This window comes from Lepidochelys kempii, chromosome 25 (genome assembly GCF_965140285.1).
Source record: "Lepidochelys kempii isolate rLepKem1 chromosome 25, rLepKem1.hap1, whole genome shotgun sequence".
NCBI lineage: Eukaryota > Metazoa > Chordata > Testudines > Cheloniidae > Lepidochelys > Lepidochelys kempii.
The window spans coordinates 12,244,816-12,267,421 of record NC_136404.1 but is presented as its reverse complement, the minus strand read 5'-3'; the positions used below and the strand labels follow the sequence as shown (position 1 = coordinate 12,267,421).

The window sequence follows — 22,606 nt, the reverse complement described above, 5'->3', positions numbered from 1 at the left end:
TCTGGGAATCACACTGGCTAAGATGTTCTCTGGATAAACCCCCACTCTGACTGGAGGGCTTAATGGAGTTAGATGTCCAGCTCCCATTAAGATGGGAGTCAAATATTCAGAAAGGACCTAAGTGATCTAGCCTAAGATCCCCTGACTTTCAATGAAACTTAAGCTCCTAAATCACATAGATGCTTTTGAAAATTTTACCCTGGGTGCCTAGCTCCTGTAGACCTCTGAATAGTCCCTTGTCTCTCTTGTGAGAGAAGCTGGGCTATAGGGCTACTTGCAGCAAAGCGCTTCCTGTTTTATTATTCTTTAAAAGCTGACCATGTGTATGGCTCCCTAGGAGCCACCGAAGAGCTTGCAGCTGGAGAATGGGAGAGGATCAGATGCACTAGGAAGCCCCAGAGACTGTAAGAATTCATCTAGTTTCTGAAACACGGCTATATCTAGCTCAATCCTGACCCCAGCTCTTCACTTAGCTGCATCCTCTAATAAGGATTGAGGCCCTGCCTGTGTAGGCCCTGCCTGTGCCGCAGAAGATCCTGTGTCAGGGAGCCCGGTAAGACTTCTTGTGCTGTTCTCCTGCCCTGAGAACAGCTGCCGTTGCGCTTACTTGTACAGTGCCAATAGCTTGCTGGGGCGTCGGGGCAGGTGTCTCCTCATCATGTACGGTCTAGGCAGACCGTGTACAGACACAGGAAGGGAAACCAGAAGTGATGAAATCCGTATGATTTGAGCATACATCAAGGTAATTGGCACCCGCCCTTAACCATGCTGGAGAATGGGAGAGGCTTGCCGGGCTGTAGCCGGGTCTCCCAGCAGTGTGTATTCTGCAGCGTATATAGGAATGCTGCTGTGAATACAAATAACACAGATGATTATTATAAGGGTCAGCCGGTCTTCATGTTTCAGGGTGTCAGCTATCACCTGCTAGAGGCCAGGAAGAAATTTCCTTCCAGGAAGCTAAATACGCTTAGGTGCCTTCTGGGGGACTTATGCCTTTCCCCAAGAATCCAACAGGCAGACTAGGTGAACCATAGGTCTGTTCTGGGGTGACAGTCATGGGGTAGGTGAGAGAATTAAGGGCTAAGGGGACTTCTGGTGGATGCATATGTGACTCCGTCCATATCCAGTGCTTTCATTGCCACCATTCAAGCGATACTAAGACAATGGAGCAGACTCCTCTCTTCTCCTTCCCTCCCTGCCTTCTCCCCCATCGCTCCCTCATTTACGCAGCAGAGCCAGGTGGGAGGCCATCTTGCCATCCCTGCAATCCCGAGGCTGGCGAGTCCAGGGGGAGACAGCCAGGTGACGTACCTGCTCTGAAGGATGAATTGCTGGATTGAGGTTGACATGTCCTAATATCTCTGCCCATGCTTTCAGTCTCCATCAAGGGCTTTGGGAAGCACATTAGCACCAGAGCAGAAGTGTCACCCTCTGGCATCTCTTTTTCTCTCTGCCGGAAGCCGGTGCAGTTGCTCCTTTCACCAGACCTTTTCTGTCCCAACCATTTATGCGGCGTAAAAGCCCTGGTGGAATGGGGCGGGGAGTGGTGATGTCAGTTCAGATCCAGCAGAATGTTCCACATGACTTGTCCGCGTTAATCGGTGCTTTTTGGGGGGCGGCAAGGGGGTATCACTGCCTCTTTCCCACTCGGAGAGCTCAGAGCCAAAGCAGGTCGCTGGCAACGCATTTAGAAAGCAGTGGAGACACAGAGACATTTAACAGCGTTTATTGTGGCCACAAGGGGATTTCATTTAGATAAATAGGTGCTGACCTCCTCGGTGCTCTGGGTGCAGGCTGAACAAGTCGTGGTTTGAAATGTTAAGTGCCTGAAAACATCATAGTGAGGAAGATTTCCTCCCACCAATGGGACTCAGAAGCCACTCGTTTGCGGCTAGCAGGAAAATAATCCCAGCTGTAACCAACTTGATTCAGTTTCCTTTGTGCTGTGTTTATCGCACAGTCCTCCTTTAATTAACAGTTGCCATCACAATGATTCCTAATGCCCTTGGACCCTGCCTTCCTCTGTTAAAATAAAAACAACACCCCATTGTTTTTAGTCACTGTCTGTTGGTAGCCTCCGTGTGCTTTTCTAATGGTGTCTCGAACAAGCGTTTCAGAATCGCCCGGCTTGCAGAACCCTGCTTTCCTGTGCCGCCCGCACATGTTTTTTAATAGCTGGCCATGAGTTGTTAAAGAGCTAGCCTTGCATCCCGCGTGCATCAGGCGGCTTAGAATCCGTGAAGTACGAGTCCAAAGCTGCTGGCTGAGAGGATGCTGCTTGGGGATGAATATTACAAGCTGTAATATCTAAGAGCCTTTCTTATTTATCCTGGGTTCTTTCTCCTTAGTGGTGCAAAGCAGCTGTCTTGATAAGTTATTAGGACAGAGAAAGATCAAGACGCTCATTCAGATTGCATCTCCAGATAGCTTCATGCTCCGATACGTATCAGAGGGTCTAGGCAGCCTCTCCTGCCCCCTTAGCCCATCCTATTAAAATGTGTCCCGTGTTGCTTTTTTCAAAAGGCAGCAAATCCCGATTTTTGTATTTAATGTAAGTAACATACAGCAGATAAGAACCTATTTAGATCTAAGGGGATCCCCCAGAGACAGAGAATGCTTCCCCATTATTCTAGTGTCTCATGTCGGTTTATCGCTGGATCATTGGGGTGTCTCTGTCAGCATCGATGGTATGAGGTGGGCAGTGCTCTTTGTTCTGTCGCCCTTTTCAGCCCTTCTGGGGCAAAGTCTGCCGTTCCTGCTGGCAAAAATGTTCAGGGCAATTGAGACGGGGGCCAGAGTCACTACTGAGAAGATGACCCTTGGGTGCTACTTAGGCAGCTCAAAGGGGCGGGGGTCTGTCTCCCTGGAACTCCCTGCTGCTTTAAAGCTGGAGGAGGTGACTCCTGCCTCCCAGGCTCCCCCAGCTCCACTGGCCTTCACTGGCTCGCTAGCTCTACCTCCTGCCGGGGCACTCGGGGGGGGGGGGAGAATCAGGATGATGGAGCCATAGCCAGCTCCTTGGCACCCCCCTTTCTGACCTGCCCCAAGCAGACTCAACCACAGGCCATAAATTGTTTTGGTGTCGTCTTCTTTTGGGGCCTGGCTGCTAAACAACTAAAACAGTGCTTCAGCAAGGATTCGTTCCCACCCCTGGGCTTCCAGCTGCCCGTTCAGTCCCGCCGTAATAAAAAACATTTCGTGGTTCTATCACACTCGTCTTGATCAAAGCACGTTATAAATGTGACTCCTCCCAAGCCCTGTGAGCTGGGAAAGGATCATTATTGACAGAGGGGGGAGCTGAGGCACAGTGCAGGGAGAGCCCCTTGCCCCAAGCACGCAGAGGGTAGCTGGCGTCGGGGCTGGGATTAGAACTCACGGAGGTGGTCAGAGTACTCAAGTTTAAGGCCAGAAGGGACCATCCACCTAGTGTGACCTGACTGTCACAAGCTGTTCAACATCACCAAGCCCAACAATGGGAATTAGATCAAAGTATTACAGCCCTCAGGAGTCTAAACTATTGTCTGCACTGAAGTCGCACTGGTGACTCTCCGGCACCTCAGCTTGTGCACATCCGGGCGATTGCTTTGCTGCCCCAGAGCTTGGCTGAGCAGGGAGCAAAGCCCTCCCCCAGACACAGATATCTTCAGGGGGCACACAGGAAACGTCCCCCCCCATCCCCTGCTCATCTCTTTTGGTGGATTTTTTTTCCCCCTCCCCTGTTTTTTCCATTCGCTCCAGTGCGTGGAAAATCTCTCTTTCAGAGGATTTCTGTGCCCATCAGGTCAGATCACTTCACACCTCGTCGCCCAGCCCATGCGGCTGTTCCAGGGGAGGGAGAGGGATTGGGGGAGGGAGCGCATGGTGGTGAGGGTTAAACTGTAAACACAGGCTCTGCCGAAGTCTCCTGCCCATTCTTCTCTTCCCTGGCGTGATCCCTTTTGAGTGTGCAAGTGGCTTGTCGTTATCTGCCAAAGCCATAAACCTGGGGCAGGCCAGCTTGATGATGGAGTCAGCTTCAGGGCCATTTTAGTCCTCTGATGTTTCCACATGGGACTGTTGTCTTCCTGTGTACAGCTCCCCCCCTGCTCCGATGTGCTTTCAGTTCCCTCTCCCCCTTGGATAACAGCTGCCCCCCACGCTCTTGTCTGACTGTCTCCCGGTTCCTTTTGTCTCCCTGCAGGTGCTGACGTCCCTTTGGAGGCTCTGTGAGTTTCGCTGAACTGGGGCCTTCCTGGCTGGGTTGGGAGGTCATTGCCAAGAATGAGGATCCTTTGCAGCCTGGGAATGTCTTCGCTGGTCCCGCTCGTGAACCTCCTCTCCTTGCTTCTGACTGGCTGCGTGTCTGAAAGTAAGTGACCTCCCACCCCTTAGCTTCTTGGCTTTTACCTGGCATCTCCGCCACTCGCGTCCCTTTGCGGAGGAATAGCAGCTCAGTCCTTGGAGAAGGGATACTGGCCTGATGGAGGGTCTCTTTTTAAAGGGCCGATTAGCACATCCCCTCCCCAACCCCTTAATAAATGTTGAGTGTGAATTTGGTGCAGGGGAAGGGTTTGGTGCTTCGAAGGCCTCTGCGTATCTCCAACCCAGGCATCTCAAGCTTCCCATGTGCTCCCCAGTTATTGTTCCCAACCCTGCCTTCAAGGGATCTTGTATGGAGAAGTGGGAGGGGCAGCACAGTCTGTTGCCCATTTTGGTCTCCGCAGAGACTGCCAAATTGGCATGGGGATGTCTAGCGCTGTGGGACTTTTACTGATGTCACCCCTTGCTTGTTGGGAATGGGACTGAGACCCGGCAAACTCATTTCACATGGTCCTGTCCAGTTCTCCCCTTTCCATCTTTTGGACACTAACCACCCTTGGCCTGCTGCTCACCAGAGTTGGATTCAAACCAGCAGCTGAAGCACGAGTTGTCTGTTCCCCGTCTTGTGAGCCAACCGGTCCCAGTTTAACACTGTTTATATCTTCTGTGCCTTGCAAGTACTGCTGTAAAAACCTCAGCGACTTGAATGTAATGTTCCTTCAGCACAAAGGCCGATCGCTCGGGGATCAGCAGAATCGGCTGATTGAATTATGACTTTCTTCTCCCCAGCAAAGCTTCTCGAAGCTTGCGAAAGAGCCGTTCTGGTCAGCACAGCTCTCGACAGCTTTGCACGTAATCGCTTTGTTATCGGGGTTTATTAAGAGGATGTGTTCGGGGATTAAATGGGGAAGGAGACCCTTTGTCGCTGGGATTTTTTTGGTTTTGTTTGATAGCGCTCTGTCTTCTCTGCGGAAGATGGGGCAGGTGTTTGCCATTCCCTAGCATAGCACTCATTTTTGTACAAGTTCCGTTTAGCGCATGTGTTTGGGAGGATTGTACGTGTATGGGAAGATATGGTACTTCCTCATTTACTAAGAGAGGGAAGGGAATTGATCTCCAAGAGGTTCAGAGCTGGCTTATTTCCCTGATGTGAATCTCAGCATTTCTAATGTACCGTTCTATGTACATGCGTGTGTATTGTCATAATGGTGGCAGTGTGGTCTAGTGGCTAAAACAGGGCTGAGCACGTGGAGGCAGGACTCCTGGGTTCTGTTGTTGCCACCGACTCATGGTGTGACCCTGCACGAGTCACTTGGGCCCCTGTTATGAAGCGTGCGTACAGTTTTGCATGCAGAAAAACCCAGTGTATGTTTGTGCCCAAGGGTTTGCATGTGTGTGCATCTTGGCCTGCACACAGCCCTGACTTGTGTATGTCCCGAGCAGCTAGGAGAATTGGGCCCCATAATTTTTTTTTTTTTTTTTAAAGATGTGTGCATCTGAATGGAGCGCTCACAATCCCTATTGATGCCTGTTGGAGCTTTGGGGGCCCAGCACTTCTGAATAGCAGGCCCATAAACCTTAACCTCCTTGCAGTCTTGGTTTTCCCTGTCTATATCATGGGAGGGGGAATCTATGTTCCTAACTCCAGTGGGGTGGGGCTTAGTTACGGGATATTTGTGAAGTGGTTTGAGATCCCCCAAGGCTGCTACACAACTGCTCAGTATCTTTGCTGTGTTTGAGAGAAACCAGGCTGTGCTTTAGGAAGTGCAGCTGTTTGGGAAAGACAGATTGTGGCTGACGGTACCTGTTGCATGGCCCAAGCTGTGCCGGTGACTGGCATCACTAAACACCTTGTTGCTGGCTGCCAGGAAGCTGCCTGGCTTTTCTTCACGGTAACTCTGCAGTATTCTCCGGCCCCAGACAATAAAAGCTGTGTGTGTGCGTGCATGTGTGTGTGGCCCCCTCACGTCCCTGACAATAAAGCTGTGTGTGTATGTGTTATATCTTGCTTTCTCTGGGTTTATTTGGTCCCTGTGTGCAGATTTACCTCCCGGCCCTTCGCACATCTCCAGTACAAGACCTAAAAAGACCCAGCCTGTTTTGCCCTGACCTGCAGGCTGCTGTTTGTCATGGGCAGATGAGTGAGCGGGAGATGATTAGGGGGTTCCTCCCACTCTGTCCGGCCGGCTCCTATCCTGTGCTGGGAGTAGGTGGGCAGGGTTTCCCTTCTATCCTGCAGGGTTCTCCCTCGACTCAGGGGATGGGGATGCTAAGAGGATGGGGAGCAGAATTTCTCTTTGTCCCTATCCTTCAGAATTGTGTCCCCTTGGCCGAAGGGCATTGAAATGTCACGGTTTCTCTTCCTCTGTATTTCAGGGTAGCTTGTGGTCTGACAGGCAGGGCTGTGTGTGTGTGGCTGTGGCTGCAAGGGATTCTCTCCCAATCTATTCCTAGGGGTCTGATGCTGCTGGAGACCTTGTTGGGCTGTACCTGTGAATAAACGAACAGTGATAATGAGTTGGTTTGGGCACTGGTGCACCTCGGTCCCTCCTGTTCTCCACCTGCAGCACATGCTAGTCAAGTCTCCTGTGGGCTGGAGTACTGGGCTTTGATTTTGGTCACTGGGTTTGGGTGGTGCTGGTGGCCTGTGATGTGGAGATCAGACCAGATCCTTCAGGTCTTAACATCTATGACCCCCCCCCCCCACCTATGCACTCCAAGAGCTGTTGATTTGGAAGAGATGACTGGGGGCCACCTGGGATGCCCCAGCCTCCACCAGCCCGGTCTGTAGTGCTGGAGCCAGTCTGTGCCACTTGCCGGGGAGATGTATCCACAGCAAACAGCTTTGCCTGTCACAACCGTTGAGGCAGCGTGAGGAGCTGCCATTGTTCTGACAATATCGTCTCCCATTGTGTGGCCTTGGGTTCTCTCGCGTAATCCCTTGGCCGGCTTCCATTTGGCTGGTGCTCACCACAGCACTGACCTGTTTTCCTGTCCTCATTCCCCATGGGACACCACGGCTTTTCAGCCACCAAGGCTGTGTCAACCAGGTAGTGGTTTCGTCCCTTGCCTGTTAGGCGTCCCAGCTCAGAGATTACAAACTTCTTGCTCCTGAGTGGTGGCTTCTTCCCAGCTCCAGAGGGTGGGCTTGTAGCAAAAGCATAGAGCTGAGAGCCAGGACTCCTGCGATCTACTCCCACCTTAGTCATCTTTCTATGGGACTCTGGGCAAACCACTGCTGCTTCTGTGCCTCAGTTTACCCCCTATAAAAAGGCTCTTCAAACACTTCCCCCTGTTTCGCAGGTGTGTTGGCAGATTTAAATCATTGTCTGAGACTTTTGACGAAAACGCAGTATGGAAAGGACAGCCGTGGTATCGTACTTTATTTTTAACCTACTGCTCTTACTAGACACCTTTAAAGTAAGTATAAGTGAAAGGGGACAAAGAAATACATTTTATCTGTTTGTTTGGTTTTTTCCTTTCAGCCTTTCCCCTGCATAGTTGGGGACAGGCACAGAATTTGAAATGGTTAACTTTGGTTTTGTGGAGTTCTTTTGTTTTGAGTTCCTTATATGGTAAGTGCTATCATTGTTTGTTCAAACAACCCTCAGCAATAATAATGCTTAACATAAGAACGGCCATACTGGGTCAGACCTGTGGTCCATCTAACCCAGTATCCTGTCTGCCTATAGTGGCCAGGGCAAGATGCTTCAAAAGCAATGAACAGAACAGGGCAATCATCAAGTGATCCATCCCCTGTCGTCCAGTGCCAGCTTCTGGCAGTCAAAGGTTTAGGGACACCCAGAGCATGGGGTTGCATCTCTACCCATCCTGGCTAATAGCCTTTGATAGACCTATCAATGAAATTCTCATTCATTTTTTAATCTAGTTATAGTTTTGGCCTTCACAACATCCCCTGGCAAGGAGTTCTACAGGTTGACTGTCTGTAGTGTGAAGAAGTGCTTCCTTTTGGGTGTTTTAAACCTGCTGCCTAATGCTTGTACTACAGTTGCACCTAGAGGCCTTCCCCGAGATCCCATTGTGCTAGGCACTGTACATATGTCCCCACACACAGTGAGAGACAGTACCTGCCCCAAAGACCTTACAATCTAACTCAACAAGGGAAATAGGCATGGAACCAGGAAATGACTTGCCCGAGATCAGTGGGGCACCAGATTCCTTGATTCCCAGTACAGGCCTTGGAGCCTCTGCCTCTAGAACCTTGGAGCCTCTTACTTGCGCGTGTGAATATACAGAATAAGGTTTGTCTCCGGGGATGGCATACTAAAGAAGCCACAGGATCTTTCCTGGCCCCTTCTTTATGACGTACAAATCCATTTGATGCAGTAGTATGTGATAGGCCATATAGATTTGGCCTCCTATCCCCATCTCTGACCTGAAGGAGCTGTATGCATTTTTAAGTGCTTCTCAATCACAGATCAGGCCACTTACCAAGTAGAAATGTTTTATTCTTATGAGCAAAATTAGCATGTTTGCTCTTAAAGTGCATTTTGCTCATTGATTAAACCTTTGCATTTTACGGTAGAACCTTGCTAATTGGTACTTCGTTCAGCCCTGCACAGAGAGCTGGTAGCCTCTGTTCCCCACCCTAGCAAAGATTTAATAGCAGGTGTTGTAGTGAGCATGACTTATTACTGATGTTTCCTTCTTTTTACATGTTCTAGAACAATTCCTAGCATTCTCCCAAGTATTACTGCAAATAATTACAGCTCAATTGTAATTGACAAAACAAAAGGATAAAACCCATTTTCTGATTCATTACCTGGGCATCTTTCCTTCAGTTGCGCTTGCTCTGTCCTTGATTTGCAGAATGCCGTAACTCTCAATGGGCTCACCGTTCTCCGGCACTTTCAAACTGCGCTGCTGCCCTGATGTAATGCTGTTGTGGAGGCTGGTTGTAGGCGGCCGCATGGCTGGCTTGCTGTTTAAGGAGGGGACTGTAGTTGTGCCAGCATGAAAAGAGTTAACTAGCCCTAGAGAGCTCCGTGAAGGCACCTTGCCCCCGCTTAGTGCCCCAGCCCCCACTTAGTGATGAATCCTAGCTGAGGGATACTATGAAGAGAGGAAGTCTGCAGTGGGTTGTGGCCGGGCTAGAGTCAGGGACTCTGCAGTCAGTCTCTGGGATTAGAGAGTGCAAGGATCCCCAGGAGGGCAGAAGGGTATTGAAGTTTGCACATATATGCGGGAATTGATTGGGAGGTTCTAGAGGAGAGCCCTACAAATCCTAGCCCCAGCCGAAGGCTAACCTTAGAGAGGCCTAAGAGAGGCTGGGTAGGAAGAGAAGCCCAGTGAAACAGCAGCAAGGAGATGAACTGAGCAGATCTTGGTTGCTGGTTATAGGATCCCTGGGCCAGAACTTGGTGTAGGGAAAGAACTTGGGTTCTCCTGCCAGCCACTGGCCAGGTGGTATGAGTCCAGAAAGGGGACAGGGATGGCAGAGAGCCTTGAGGGGAGGGGTGAGAACAGTGGGGCCTGGAGTTGGGGCTGAAGACTTTACTGGTCTGCTAATTGGTGGGCCTTTTGATACACCAGAAAGGGTGAGAATTTAAAGGGACCCATCTGGAAGGCCACATCACAAGAAGAGAGCGAGAAGGCAAGGGTGCTAGGCAGTGAACAAGCTGCTATGCCAATCCCAGCCCTTAGGGGCATATCTGTGATAAGGGCACTCTTTTACAGGGAGTACGTCTTGTACACCCAGGAGTCTAGTCTAGATACATCTAGTATGTCTACATGGGAAGCCAGCTGCTGTGGCAGCCAGTCTGAGTTTACAGCATCAGGCTCACAGGACTCATGCTATGGTGCTAAAAACAGCTGTGTAGTTATTTGGGCTCAAGATGGAGCTCCCCTCTTCCTGAGTCTTCAGAGCCCACAGTTGAGCCCGAGCCCAAACATCTACACAGCTATTATCGGTGCCCATAGCAAAGTCTGAGCTCTGAGCCTCCCTGCTGTGGGATCCTGCCTTCTGTGTTGACGTACCCTAGGAGATGATGTGGTGGTGGGTGGGTGGGGAATATGCCTGTCTAGATCATTGTTACAGCTAGACTCTGTACACACCGTGTTATAAATATAAAGGGAAGGGTAAACACCTTTAAATCCCTCCTGGCCAGAGGAAAAACCCTTTCACCTGTAAAGGGTTAAGAAGCTAGGATGACCTCGCTGGCACCTGACCGAAATGACCAATGAGGAGACAAGATACTTTCAAAGCTGGAGGGGGGAGAAACAAAGGTTCTCTCTGTCTGTGTGTTGCTTTTGCCGGGACCAGAGCAGGAATGCAGGTCAGAACTCCTGTAAAGGGTTAATAAGCAATCTAGTTAAATATGCATTAGATTCTGTTTTGTTTAAATGGCTGATAAAATAAGTTGTGCTGAATGGAATGTATATTCCTGTTTTTATGTCTTTTTGTAACTAAAGGTTTTGCCTAGAGGGATTCTCTATGTTTTGAATCTTATTACCCTGTAAGTTATTTACCATCCCGATTTTACAGAGGTGATTCTTTTACTTTTTCTTCAATTAAAATTCTTCTTTTAAGAACCTGATTGCTTTTTCATTGTTCTTAAGATCCAAGGGTTTGGGTCTGTGTTCACCTATGCAAATTGGTGAGGATTTTTATCAAGCCTTCCCCAGGAAAGGGGAGTAGGGTTTGGGAGGATTTTGGGGGGGGAAAGATGTTTCCAAGCTGGCTCTTTCCCTATTATATATTTGTTACACGCTTGGTGGTGGCAGCAATAAAGTCCAGGGGCAAAAGGTAAAATATTTGTACCTTGGGGAAGTTTTAACCTAAGCTGGTAAAAATAAGCTTAGGGGTTTTTTCATGCAGGTCCCCACATCTGTACCCTAGAGTTCAGAGTGGGGAAGGAACCTTGACACACCATGTCAGTGTAACCCACTGGTCAGTGTGTGTCCATATATCTCCTTTTGTGCCCAGTCCACGAGGATGTGAATCGGTTCTGGAGTTGCAACCATAACCTGGCTCTTTTGGTTTAAGCTGTAGCAGTTTGTGCTTTTAGCTCTGGAGGTCTTTGGTTCAATCCTTGGGGTTGGCCAAGATGGCAGCTGTAGTGAAACCAGAAAGGAGGTGCTGCTTTCCATCGTGGGCCTCTATGGACCTTTTAAGATGGCCCCCGCTCTACATGGATCTTTCTCAGAGAGCAGAGGATGTATTGGGAGACTGCTGTCCTCTCTTCAAATACACGCACCCTGGGAGCAACTCATGATGGCGCACTGACACTGTGATGTGATGGAATTTACGTCGGCCCCAAAAGGGCTCCTGGATGCATTTGTGTCCTGCGAGCGTAAAGTACTGCATGGGGGATCCTCCTGCAGAAATCAAGAGGCTGAACTGGAGAACTATTGCCTGCATCTCTCCCTGGTGTGTGTTTAGGGAGCAGCTGATCTTGCGAGAGGGACGCCCAGCAGGGAGAATGCTTGGGGGACGATAGTGGTTGGATTGCTAACTGGTGGGGAGCGTCTGTCTGCAGCTGCTCCTCATGCCCTCTGCCAGCACTGTCTCAAGTGGATTGAGAGAGGAAGAGGAGCCCTGATTGCACCGACCAAGGCTGTGGGGCCTGTGTGGGAGGGAGTGCTGCTTACGCAAGCCAAGGAGAGGAGGAGAGCTCCCATCTGCTTCTAGCGCAGCTAAGCGGGGAGCTGTGCTCCCCTCACGCACCTGCTTAGTTTACCGTCTGCCATGCTCCTCCATAGGTGGGAGACAACTTGCTCACCCTTGTTCCTTCTGAGACCCCTCCCTGTCCTGTCTCTCAGCTGCTCTTCAGTCTGCCGTTGTCAAGGGCTGCGGACCACTCAAGGATGCCGAATTAAGCCTGTGTGTCACCATGCTTCAGTGCCTGATTAAATTAAACCTTGTCTGTATGGATCGAGTGATGTCACTTGGTTTTTCTATTATTATTATTATTATTTATTATTATTTAAATCAAATAGAAAATGCCAACTTTTCAATCAGAACAAGAGAAGAAATAAATAACCTTTGGAAAGCCTCTGCGGTGGGGAAAGATCATCACCTGCACCCAGGCAGCTGCCAGACTAAGGCGCGTTGGGATTTCCGCTGCCAGGGGGCGTTAGACACCCTCCTTTGGGTTTCTGCAGGAGCGAGGTGTCCATCATTGGAACAGTTGGCCTCCTGCCATAGATTCTTGCTTTTGGATATAGTTGGATCACTAGGAATAATCCAGCTCTCCAGTGTGGGATTGACAATGGTGAGAAAATGGTGGCTGGAGGGAAGGTGCGGGCATCTGAGAGTTAGGATCCCTGGGTTTCTTTTGCGCTCCTGAATCATGTGGGTGCTTCGGAAAAAGCCCACTCAGCAGACGAGATGGTCCCATGCTGCTGCTTTCGCCTTTCATCCAACAGGCTCCTGAGGGGCTGTACAAACTAGAGTGTTGACTCTGCAGACTTATACATAGGGATTTATTTATCTGCCATTAAAATTACAGCCGCTTCTGAGCTGAATCCCAACGATTGTGCTCAGAAGAATCACTTACCTCATTGAAACTACCAAGGGAATATTTTATTTATTTTAAGTGCATCCGGCCAGTGATCTAGGCACAGGCATGATAAAAACATCAACAAATCCTACCAAGCTCCTCCCATCCTAATAGTCTATTTGACATTTAACATAAATCAAACTTCTTGGCCCTTTTTTTTAGGCACGAGGAATGGAATGATTTAAATTGCAGCTTGACCAGGACCCTGGCAGGAATATATGGAAAAAGTGCAGTGGATTTTTGTAATGACCAACTGCTCCGCTTGTTCTTAAAACAGCATCTCCTAGTCCGGTTCTGGGGCTTTATGTACAGCACAGATTTGGGGAGGTGGGTGGGATGACCCCTACTTAGTCATCAGCACTGCTCCCAGCAGCACAGCACCCCCTAGTGCTGCTTTGGAATCCATACTGACTCAGAGGAAAGCACCCTCGACTCCACCACTGAGTCACTTGTACCATTTATTGCCTCACCCTGGGTTTTCCTAGTGGTTCCCCATGCAAGGGCTGACCTAGCCTTATGCAACTTGACTCTGAAGACCATGTCCTCTAAAGCAGCTGTTTGGCTGCATAAGTGTCAGTATCTCAGGATTTGAATTTTAGATGGACTGTAGGGTACTGAACCCTTAAAAACTTACGTGCCCTGATTTCCTTAACTTGCCTCTTGTGACTTGCTGAGAAGACTCCAGCCTCTGTCTCCCAGAGCCAAGGATCTGGTCTGAAAGTTCCTCCTTATAAAGACACCGATTGCTTCTGACATCTCCACTTCCTACTTCTGGCTTTGGAGTGATGTGGCCCAGAATCGCTTGATGCAAGCTGTGCACTTTATCGCATGGCTGTTACCTGGCTGGAGCAGGATGGCTCCTTCTCACTGCTTTGGGGATCGTTCCAGTTGGGGTTTGGAGTCTTCCAAGAGAGAGCCTGTGTGAGAAATGCCCCACTCCTCCCCTCGGGGGAACATCTGTCATTGGCTGGCTTGGATGTTTGGAGACAGTGGAGCTGTGGCCAAGTCATGTCTGTGGAGCTGCCTTCCTGTATCCTATACCAAGGCCCTGAAAAGAACAGAGGTTGAATGTACCAGCTCTAAGGTTTTGACTTTTGTTGGTAGGGTGGGAAAGGAACAGCCATTTGCTGGGTTCCAGAGTCTGGGTCAACAGGTGAGTTGTATTGAAATGATGTGCATGTTACTTACTGTCTCTGTTGCAGTCTTCATGCAGCACATTATGTGAGTGTATCTGGGCATCTAGACCCACGTCTTCGCCATGTGCTCATGAAAAAACTGGGGCTCTTTCCCCATGTCATGTTATCCCATTCACCCATAAGCCATTAGTGTCCCTTTACACCTTGCTTTTGATGGACCTTTATCCCAGCAAGATCCTGCATGTGTTGGCTGGAGTTGTGAGAATCTTATTTTCCTTCTGGCTGAATAGGGCCTTCTTTGGGGGCCAACCCTATATGGACGGGAGCAGTCATTGCTGTGTATCTGCAAAGACGTCTCTGCCCCTTGCTGGCTGGGAGAGCACAAGAGTCAGACCCTAGATGCCAAAGCCAGGCATCACACAGGGCCACCAGACCAGCCCTGATTTGGTATCTCTCGTCCTGCCAAAGGAGCAGGAAACGCATTCCCTGATGCATCTGCCCAGACCAGAGCTCTCTGCACTTCTGATTTCCTGTCTTACAGGCCATTTTTATTCACTGTACCTGCTGGGCAAGACTCCTTCCCTGCACTCTAATCACTTCATCCCTTGGTAACAGTGTCCCAGTTCCCACCTTGGAGGAAGCCATCCTATCTTCTTTGCATGGACCGCTGCCTTGAACTTTTCGGATTGTTCACATTTGGACACAGGCACAGATTAAAAAAACCCAACCAACCACAGAATCCATCATCTGACTGACTGATGTACTGGCTCCAAATTCTGGGCTGCGTGATTGCATTGCTAAACTTAGTGCTTAATTCGTGCTAGGGCTGATCCCCGACACCTCTAGGTTTGGCAGTTCATCGGCCTGGCACCTCTGGGCTTGCCACGTCAGTTAATGAAGTTAAAAAAAAAAATTGCTGGAGCCATGGCAGCTCTTTCATTACAAATTTAAGTGCTGGTTAAACTCTTCCAGCATGTAATGAAGTGGGAGCGGTACTCTTCGCCTCTGCCAGCTGGAGGTGCTGCAGGGAATGGTGGAACAATCCCCATGGGCAGGCTATGTGGGCTGATGGATAGGGCACTGGGGTGGGAGTGCGGAGCTCTGCCGCTGATCTGCTGTGTGTCTTCAGGCAAGTCATTCAATCTCCCTGTGCTGCTTTTTCTCCTCATAACATTTGTCTTGTAAGTGTGGACTGCAAAGTCTTTAGGGCAAGGCCTCGTAGGTGCTGACTCCGTGGGTGCTCCAGGGCTGGAGCGAAGATCGCAACTAATCTACGTCTTATTCTTCCTGGGAGAAAGTGCTACGGGGTGCTGTTAGAGTTGCAGGTATTCCTGCAAAAGGTGACGCTGCAATGAATTATTTGGATGGTTGGGATGGAGAATATGGGTTGATCTCTTCCCAAGTGGAGTTTAGCAAGACTCAGCCTGCTGTTGTTGATGAAAAAGTGTCAGAGATTCAATGGGCGGGGTGAGGCTGGTGCCAGGTCTGACATTTTCTTTCAGGGGCCAAGGGGAAAAGAAAAGCTTGTATTTAAACCAAACCAAAAAAGCTTTCCCCCTTCCGCCACTAACTAGTTTATTGTTCTAGAAAGTTTCTCCAACGTCCTCCAAACCTTTAATTGATTCAGGAGCATAAAATCAAGAAGGGAGGAAGAGAGCGCGAGAGAGGAATGGTGTGAGCGATTTGAATAATTTATTGTCCTTTGAAGTTGCAAGAGAAATTTCAGCTGCCTTGGGGAGTAATTTCTCCCCATTCTGAAAGGGTTTTCTCCTCATTTTAAACTCGTCCAGAAGATGCTGATCGTTTTTGCATTTTCTGCATAATTAATTAAAGCGTTTCCCCCTCTCCCCCCCCCGCCCCCTTTACAACCTCTGAAGTGGGGAGGTTTGGAGGGTTGTGAAATGTTGTTGGCGGTTTTTAATCAAGAAAATCAAATTAATTTGACTGTCTCCCCTCCGCACCCCTTCTAATTTATAACTTTATTTACAAATTAGTCTTTGCTTTCGGTTAAGAGTGTGGACACATCCAAATACTCAGCCTGGCCTTTGATAGGTGTTCCTGGAACTTTTTAAAGGCATGTATTGTCCTGTTCTTACGGTTTTCCACCTATTAAAGGGCACCTTGAGACCAGCCCTCGCCCCCAGCCAGTGAGTCCCAAACTATGAGGTGTCTGGTACCTTCAACTTTCATTGACCTGAGTGGGAGCTGAGGATGGTCGTATCTCACAGCATCAGATACATGACTCTTTAATTCCAGTATACACTTCTTCAGATGAATGAAAGACACACTTTACCCCAGATCATAGAATCATAGAATATCAGGGTTGGAAGGGACCTCAGGAGGTCATCTAGTCCAACCCCCTGCTCAAAAGCAAGACCCATCCCCAATTAAATCATCCCAGCCAGGGCTTTGTCAAGCCTGACCTTAAAAACTTCTAAGGAAGGAGATTCCACCACCTCCCTAGGCAGCGCATTCCAGTGTTTCACCACCCTCCTAGTGAAAAAGTTTTTCCTAATATCCAACCTAAACCTCCCCCACTGCAACTTGAGACCATTACTCCTTGTCCTGTCTTCTTCCACCACTGAGAATAGTCTAGAACCATCCTCTCTGGAACCACCTCTCAGGTAGTTGAAAGCAGCTATCAAATCCCCCCTCATTCTTCTCTTCCGCAGACTAAACAATCCCAGTTCCCTCAGCCTCTCCTCATAAGTCATGTGTTCCAGACCCCTAATCATTTTTGTTGCCTTTCGTTGGACTCTCTCCAATTTATCCACATCCTTCTTGTAGTGTGGGACCCAAAAGTGGACATAGTACTCCAGATGAGGCCTTACCAATGTCGAATAGAGGGGGACGATCACGTCCCTCGATCTGCTCGCTATGCCCCTACTTATACATCCCAAAATGCCATTGGCCTTCTTGGCAACAAGGGCACACTGCTGACTCATATCCAGCTTCTCGTCCACTGTCACCCCTAGGTCCTTTTCCGCAGAACTGCTGCCTAGCCATTCGGTCCCTAGTCTGTAGCTGTGCATTGGGTTCTTCCGTCCTAAGTGCAGGACCCTGCACTTATCCTTATTGAACCTCATCAGATTTCTTTTGGCCCAATCCTCCAATTTGTCTAGGTCCCTCTGTATCCTATCCCTGCCCTCCAGCGTATCTACCACTCCTCCCAGTTTAGTATCATCCGCAAACCTGCTGAGGGTGCAATCCACACCATCCTCCAGATCATTTATGAAGATATTGAACAAAACTGGCCCCAGGACCGACCCCTGGGGCACTCCACTTGACACCGGCTGCCAACTAGACATGGAGCCATTGATCACTACCCGTTGAGCCCGACAATCTAGCCAACTTTCACCCTGGAGGGCCGTAGCTATGCCAACCCACCTTATAGTGCATTCATCCAGCCCGTACTTCTTTAACTTGCTGACAAGAATACTGTGGGAGACAGTGTCAAAAGCTTTGCTAAAGTCAAGATACAATACATCCACTGCTTTCCCTTCATCCACAGAACCAGTAATCTCATCATTGAAGGCGATTAGATTAGTCAGGCATGACCTTCCCTTGGTGAATCCATGCTGACTGTTCCTGATCACTTTCCTCTCATGTAAGTGCTTCAGGATTGATTCTTTGAGGACCTGCTCCATGATTTTTCCGGGGACTGAGGTGAGGCTGACTGGCCTGTAGTTCCCAGGATCCTCCTTCTTCCCTTTTTTAAAGATTGGCACTACATTAGCCATTACATTAGATCTCTGGAGAGGAGTTATTAACCCTCCGCCAGGACACAGAGCCTCTGGTTCTTGGCAGGTTTAGATCTTTTATGGAAACCTGCCCTGCAATGAGAGAACCTCCTCTTCCCCAGTCTCCACCCTGGGGAGGACAGGAGTTCTGGGCTAATTTCATGCTGCTTCTCTCTGGATTGAGAGACAGTACGTCAGTTTCCTCCGTGTTGTGACTAGACAGGAAAGTGAGCCTGAACATGCATGGCGAAGATTTTCTCCTCCACATTAGGTTGCTTGATCAGGAGAAAGCCCTCTAGTTTTTCCTCTCTTACGTTTAGCATGAACTTAACCACTGGACCTCAATGGTGCATTTAGCCTGTAGTTGTCCTGAGGCTGACTTCCTATTTCCCATCTCCCTGCCAGCGCTGTTATCTGGATACTTCCTTTTCCTCCATTGTGCACAAGCAGGTAGTAAAAGTCTGAACACCAGAGGACTGTGGGTGGGAGACAGGCCTGGTCTACACTCAACCTTTAGGTTTCCCTAGCTACAGCTCTCGGGGATGTGAAAAATTCCCACCCTGGAGGGCCGTAGCTATGCCAACCTAATCCCAGGTGTAGACGCAGCTAGGTTGGCAGAAGAATGCTTCTGTTGACCAAGCTGCCTCTGTCTCTTGGCCAGCTCTGGCCATAGGGGTGTCCTGGCCCTCTGGCCAGACCACTTTGCAGAGGCCTGCCTCTTCTGGGCAAAGCCCAAAACAAATGTAAGTGAAACCAAACCTTGAGCCCGACTGTGCTCAGCTGGTAGCTTGACACAATACATTGGCCCCACTGGGCCTGAACAGCTCGATAACATTCAGCCACCTTGTTGCAGGCTGCTCTAGGCTGCCCTCCTGTCTAATCACAGGCTCCTGGGCCTTGATCAAGCTCATAGCCCAGGGGCTGGCACATTCCTCCCCTCATTCAGGGGTTCAGACAGGCTACAGCTCCTCAGGGGCCCTGCTTCCAGTCAGGCCGCTGGAGTAACCTGTCTCCTCTTCCAGCTGGGCTCACCCAGCCCTCTCTGGCCACAGGTCCTGCTCTTCCCCAGCTGGGCTTTGCTTCGAGTTAGGCCTGTCCAGCCTCCGCGCACCAGCAGCCAGCTTAATTCATCTCTCAGGCCCATATTAACCCTTCCCTGACGTGTGTGGCCACGGTGAATGCTCCATCGCAGGCCCACATTCTTAAAGCACTGACTGACTCTGGCTGTTTCCATTTTCGTGTTCCCAGCCAGAAGCAGCTTAAGTCAGATTGTCATGCATGCAAAGCTGCTCCCACAACTCTGGTTGAAGCTGACTAAAGATCATCCAGATCCGTTGTCTCAAAGTTGGGGTATCTAAAATGGAGGTACCTCAAAAATCAGTGGAAAATGCTGACCTGAGTGACTTGTCTGAGGTGATACGGCAGTGATTCAACAGACTTGGGAGCAGAGCCAGGATCCTATGCCTTATCCCTGGCTTTCTCCATGGGTAGCGAGGTGGTGGTGAAATTTCTTGCCTGTCTTTAACCCAAGAAGTGCTGCTTAGTTTTGTGGGGTTGTAACAGGCACGCAGGTGTGTTGGAACTGTATGGCTGTGTGGGAGGGAATTGGAAATAAGAGAATGGAGACCCTTTTTCCTAGGGGAGCTCAGATAGCTTTATTTACAGGAGTGAAAGAATAGAGTTATAAGAAATAATCTTGCATTTATCCAGTGTCTCTCTCATCCCAGAGGGTCCCCAGACACACTTATCCATCTAAACTAATTGGGATCATTCGCCTACCACTCTGATGCAGCCACTTCGGGATGGGATGGGCGGGGAGTGGAAGGTAGCCAGGCTTCTACATTTACAAAAATTTGCATGTTATCATTAAGTGACTGATCAGAACGGGCCTGTCTGGTCGTATTCTTTCAACACTGTGTTTCCTGTGCGGAAGGACGAGAAAATCTGGTAGCACCGCAAAGCTGACTACACTGTCACTTTCCAGTGCTCGGGACTTTGGCTGGGCTATATTAGGATGGCATGGACCCTATGGCGGGGTCTGGAGTCCTCTCTTGTTAAGCATTCAGGCTTGTCCCACAGGAGGTGGGTTTTGTACTCTGGTGTCTTGTGTAGATTCCTGTTCTTTTAATGACTCAAACAGAGCAGCAGACGCTGACCAAAGGGCTAGGTCCTTTCTGATTGCACCTTCCCTGGCTTGTGGGCAGATTGAACCTTTCTAGGCAGCCAAGGCTAAGTGGAAGCTGTTCGAACAAGTTGGCCCTTGAGGAAGCTAGGGCAGGGATGGGGGAGGAGAGCTTCCCGCCTTAAGGCTGCCACTGAAATCCATAAGCCAGTTGGTTTCAATTACAAATGGCCCACGAGAGTAATTGTGACGGTGATGGACAAAGAGGCATCATTAGGTGGCCAGATAGCTCCTTTGGTGCCTAGCTGTTCCTCTGCTCTGGCTCGTTATGCCTTGTTACCGGGCTGGTGGACAAATATCAGATGTGATGTTGTTACAGCTGATTGAAAGTGCTTGCACACCATGGGGCCCTGGGCTGCCATGCCGCTCCGGCAGCATGTGCTCCCATGCTGCCTTCGGCACTTGGCTCCAGGGCTGACATCTTACATGACAGCATTGCTTAGCCACTTTGACTACTGGGCACCAGAAGGTGCTTCCTGGCTGCCTGTCTCCAAATCTCCTCAAGAGCAGAGTGAGGAGAGCACGAGCGAGGCAACTGCCCGGGGAGCCGCCATCTTCAGCGCCAACTCCTTTGCTCTTGTAGCTTTATTTATTTATTCGTATTTACTGTAGCATGTAGAGGCCCCAACTGAGGCTGGGACTCCAGTGTGCTAGGCGCTGTACATGAGCATAGGGAAGAGACGGTCCTGGTCCCTGAAGAGCTCTCAATCAAAATAGACAAAACAGAGGGTGGGAGGAGAAACTGCGGCACAGCAAGGGGAAATGACTTAGCCAAGGTCACCTGACTAGTCTAGACTAGAACCCAGGTCATCTGACTCCTTTTGCTCTATCTGCTAGACACCGCTTCTCCCCATTTGCTCTGTATTTGTCCTGCCCTTCTCCTCCTCCTCAACCATTGGTGCTTTCTTCCACACTGCCCCCAATGCCTGGAACTCCCCCTCTTATCAGCGTGGGTCAAGTGCCCCACCTCCCTGTCACAGCCTTAAAGTACAGTCCCATCAGCATTAATCCGTGTCATTAAAAATGCTGTCACTAGCCCATTTTCCCTGGCTAGCCCAGTTTATTTGGGTCCAATCTGTATTGTCCATTTAGATTGTAAGGTGACCTGCTGGAAGGGATCATGTTTTGTTAGGGAGGGAGGACAAGGGGAGGCAGTGTCGTCCAGGTGAGTAGAGGACCACATCAGGAATCTGGAGACGTGGGACCTATTTTCCCCTTACACCAGTTTTACACCAGCATAAAATAGAGTTGCACTGGATTTACACTGGCATGAGCAGGGCATCAGGGTTTTCTTACCAACCTGCTGTGTGACCTTGGGCCAGTGCCCTCTCTGTGCATTATCTTTCCTGGCTGTAGCATGGGATAACAATACATCCCCTGCCCTGTTAACCCCGCTGAGATCTGTAGATATAAAGTTATACGAGTGCTGAGTGTTTGTTGTTATGAAAACTGTATCCCTGTGAGCCCAGCCATGCCACCTAAATAATAATCTGTAGGCCCAATGGCCGTACTGGATCTGAGCATCAGCTCCCCAAGGCTGGGACGCTGCCTCTGTCGGTGCCTGATACTTGATTGTTCAGAGGAAGGTTGAACCCCTTCCAGGCCCATAAATGTATCCCGTCTAAGCCTTTTTATACCATACCAATATAAATATTTTCATGGCAGTAGTACAGATTGGCCGTGACTGAAGCCACTGTGCTAGGTGCTGTACAATGGCCCCTTTCCCCAAAAGCTTGCTCTCTAAATAGACAACAAGGAAAGATTATTGTCCCCAATTTTGCAGATGGGTAAACTGAGGCACAGACTTACCCAAAGTCTGGGGCAGAGCAAGGAACTGAACCCAGTTTTCCTGAGTCCTCAGTCCAGTGCTTTAACCACGGGCCCATCTTTCCACTTCTGAAGTATCAGGTCTGAGTGCCTTACAAAGATTATCCCAGTGGCAATACATCAGAGGTGGGCAAACTATGGCCTGCGGGCCACATCCAGCCCGTGGGACCGTCCTGCCTGGCCCCTGAGCTCCTGGCCGGGGAGGCTCTCCCCCAACCCCTCCCCCGCTGTTCCCCTTCCCCAGCAGCCACGCCGCCGCATGGGCAGCGGGACTGCGCGCTCATGCAGGGCAGCGCTTCTGGCTCCGGCCAGACGGCGGGGCTCCAAACATGCTGCTCTGAGTGGCATGGTAAGGGCGCCAGGGCCGGGGGGGGTCGGATATGGGACAAGAGGTCCAAGGGGGCAATCAGGGGATAGGGCAGAAGTTGGGGGGGGAACAGGGGGATTGCATAGGGGGTGGGGTCCTGGGAGGCCTGTCAGGGGGTGGGGGTGTGGATAGGGGTTGGGGGGGACAGGGAGCAGGGGGGGTTAGATACGGGGTGGGGGTCCCGGGAGGCGGTGGTCAGGGGACAAGGAACAGGGAGTGTTGGATGGGTCGGGGGTTCTGAGGGGGGCAGTCAGGGGGCGGGAAGTGGGAGGGGTCGGATAGGGAGCGGGGCCCAGGCTGTTGAGAGGGCACAGCCTTCCCTACCCGGCCCTCCATACAGTTTCGCACCCCAATCTGGGCCTCAGGCTAAAAAGTTTGCCCACCCCTGCAATATATGTATTACAGCCCCCGAAAGTGTGCTAGGTAAACTCGTGGTGCAATGCCTGTCCTGCAACAAGGGGTCAGGGCGAACAGCATAGCAGGGAGGATGGACATGGCTGACAGTAGCCAGATCCTGTGGTGACTCAGCAGTG

At 50.0% G+C, this 22,606-nt stretch overlaps 1 protein-coding gene across 8 annotated transcripts in view; it reads left to right on the top strand.

The window, feature by feature from the left end:
* The window catches only part of PTPRS (protein tyrosine phosphatase receptor type S), a 247,445-nt gene that overhangs the window by 105,368 nt on the left and 119,471 nt on the right, over positions 1 to 22,606 (top strand). For all 8 annotated transcript variants that reach the window (XM_073323722.2, XM_073323721.2, XM_073323720.2 and 5 more), the window contains exon 2: positions 4,181 to 4,348. In XM_073323722.2, coding sequence (XP_073179823.1) covers positions 4,261 to 4,348 — 88 coding nt within the window. In that variant the 5' untranslated portion in view covers positions 4,181 to 4,260. The remainder of the gene's footprint in view (positions 1 to 4,180; positions 4,349 to 22,606) is intronic.